At 26.4% G+C, this 2,037-nt stretch overlaps 1 protein-coding gene across 1 annotated transcript; it reads right to left on the bottom strand.

Moving 5' to 3' along the window:
- Positions 1 to 228: 228 nt before the first annotated feature.
- LOC105625543 (odorant receptor Or1-like) lies at positions 229 to 907 on the bottom strand (the record flags this gene model as incomplete). Its single annotated transcript, XM_012206865.1, has 2 exons — positions 531 to 907; positions 229 to 433 (listed from the first exon to the last, which is right to left on the bottom strand). Coding segments are annotated over exons 1-2 (582 nt in total), but the record flags the coding sequence as incomplete, so codon positions are not given.
- Positions 908 to 2,037: the final 1,130 nt, after the last annotated feature.

Here is a 2,037-nt window from a genome sequence, read left to right as displayed (position 1 = left end):
CTCTCTCTCTCTCTCTCTCTCTCTCTCTCTCTCTCTCTCTCTCTCTCTCTCTCTCATATATTTTATTTTATGTGTATGAAATATAAATTAATTTTTATAACACAATAATTTAACATCATATCATGTACTAGATATTAAAGTATATGCAAATGTAAATAAATAAACATACAATATAAAGAAAAAAATTAAAAAAATCATATATAATATAAAAAATAGCTCCGTGCGCACCTTCAATTTAACTTCGTTTCCATACCAGCAATAAAAAGAGATTTGTGTCAGCATGCAAAACATATATAATACTATTTGAACATATTTCGCACTTAACACACTCGTCTGCGTCAATTGATGCAGATTGAAGCATACTACTAACATACTCACTAAGAACTGGACGGTGATTGTTAATCTAAATTTTTCATTTGTTATTAATGCAAATCTAGAATCAACCGGATATAAATTTCAAATATTTTTCATAATTATTTATATTTTGAGAAATTATTATCTATAACAGTAATGATAAAGAAAGAACTAACTCGAAAATGCATGTATGCTGTATGACACATTCCCGAAAAATATGTGGTTTATTAATAGTTTTTTTCAAACGACATTCCAATATTTCCAACTGAGAGCAAATGTGCATCAGTAATCCGCAAATTAGACTGTCGCAAGCAAGGTGAAGGATCGATCCAGCGGTCAAACTTATCGATTGATGAAAGTAAGCGATCCGAAATAACATTGGCGAAGAATAATTAAATGGTAACCATGCTCGGAAAGCTAGATTGTGTTTTCTGTAGTCTTTAAACACAGATGTTGCTAATGCAAACGCACATGTTAGTTCCACTAAAGTCGTGTAGCAAAGCGTGTTTGTTCTGTAAAATATATCTTCGAATTTCCCATTTTCTTCCTTCATTAATGTTAATTTATTATTGAATCATAACATTTTAATTTAACGTCATGTAAAGTTAATCTTTAAATAAATCAATTTAATAAAAGAAGAAAATCACCGATACTGATACATATACCTTTACTTTTAAACAATAACTTTCTTAAATAAAAGATAAAAATAAAACTTTAAAAACATAAATACAATTTAAAAAGTGTCTTTCATCAGATAGATAAAAGCATTTTTATAATACTGTTGTAATTTTGCAATAATTATTTTTTTCATAAGATAAACAAAAACGAGTGTTTGAAAAAATGGGCTCCAAAACTGATACAGTGGGCAGTAATGCCACATATTCTTATTCTTTCTCTTTTACCGAAATTATCTGTATAAAAGATCTACAAATGAATGTATATAAGATATTCCAGAATCTTTTCACTTCGTTATAAAACATTTTCATTGGATTTTCATTTTCATATGCATATTTATTTTATACTCTATATATTATTTTATACAAGATGCAAATATATAACGCGATAGTTTTTCAAGAGTTTTTCCATATATACACGATTGTCTTCAGCTTCAATAGAGTTATTTGACACTATAAAGCAATATTATAAAGCGGTTTACGCTGCATCCCAATTTTAAATTTAAAATCGTATAATGAAAAAAACTAAAAAAAAAATAATATAAATAAAACTGATTTAGGAAATTACAAGCATTTAAATGACATAATATTATCAATAATATAATCTATTATATAAACTACGCAATTTGCAAAAGAAAATCGTAAGAATTTTATTTTCGCATTCGTAAAATTCGTTTTTAACTGATTTGGTATAGAAACAAACCTCAAATACACGAATTATGAATTTGTATTTCTTTAATTAGCTAAACAGATCATGATTTTATTAGTATTAATAAAGTACAATAGTTCTGAGAATATAAATTAACTCCTAAAGACACCTTAATGATAAAAATAATTGGATATAACAGGGCAATAAAAGTTAAGCACAGTAATTCTTGTTAAATCAATATAGTTTAAACCAATATGATAAAACCAATATAGTTAACAAAACAACTTTAATAATAATCCGCTTATGTTTCGGCTTATTTTTGAGCCATCTTCAAAGACAATATGATTGTAATTATAAAAA

Source organism: Atta cephalotes (genome assembly GCF_000143395.1).
Source record: "Atta cephalotes unplaced genomic scaffold scaffold02634, whole genome shotgun sequence".
Taxonomy (NCBI): Eukaryota; Metazoa; Arthropoda; class Insecta; order Hymenoptera; family Formicidae; genus Atta; species Atta cephalotes.
This window is presented reverse-complemented; position numbering and strand designations above follow the sequence as displayed.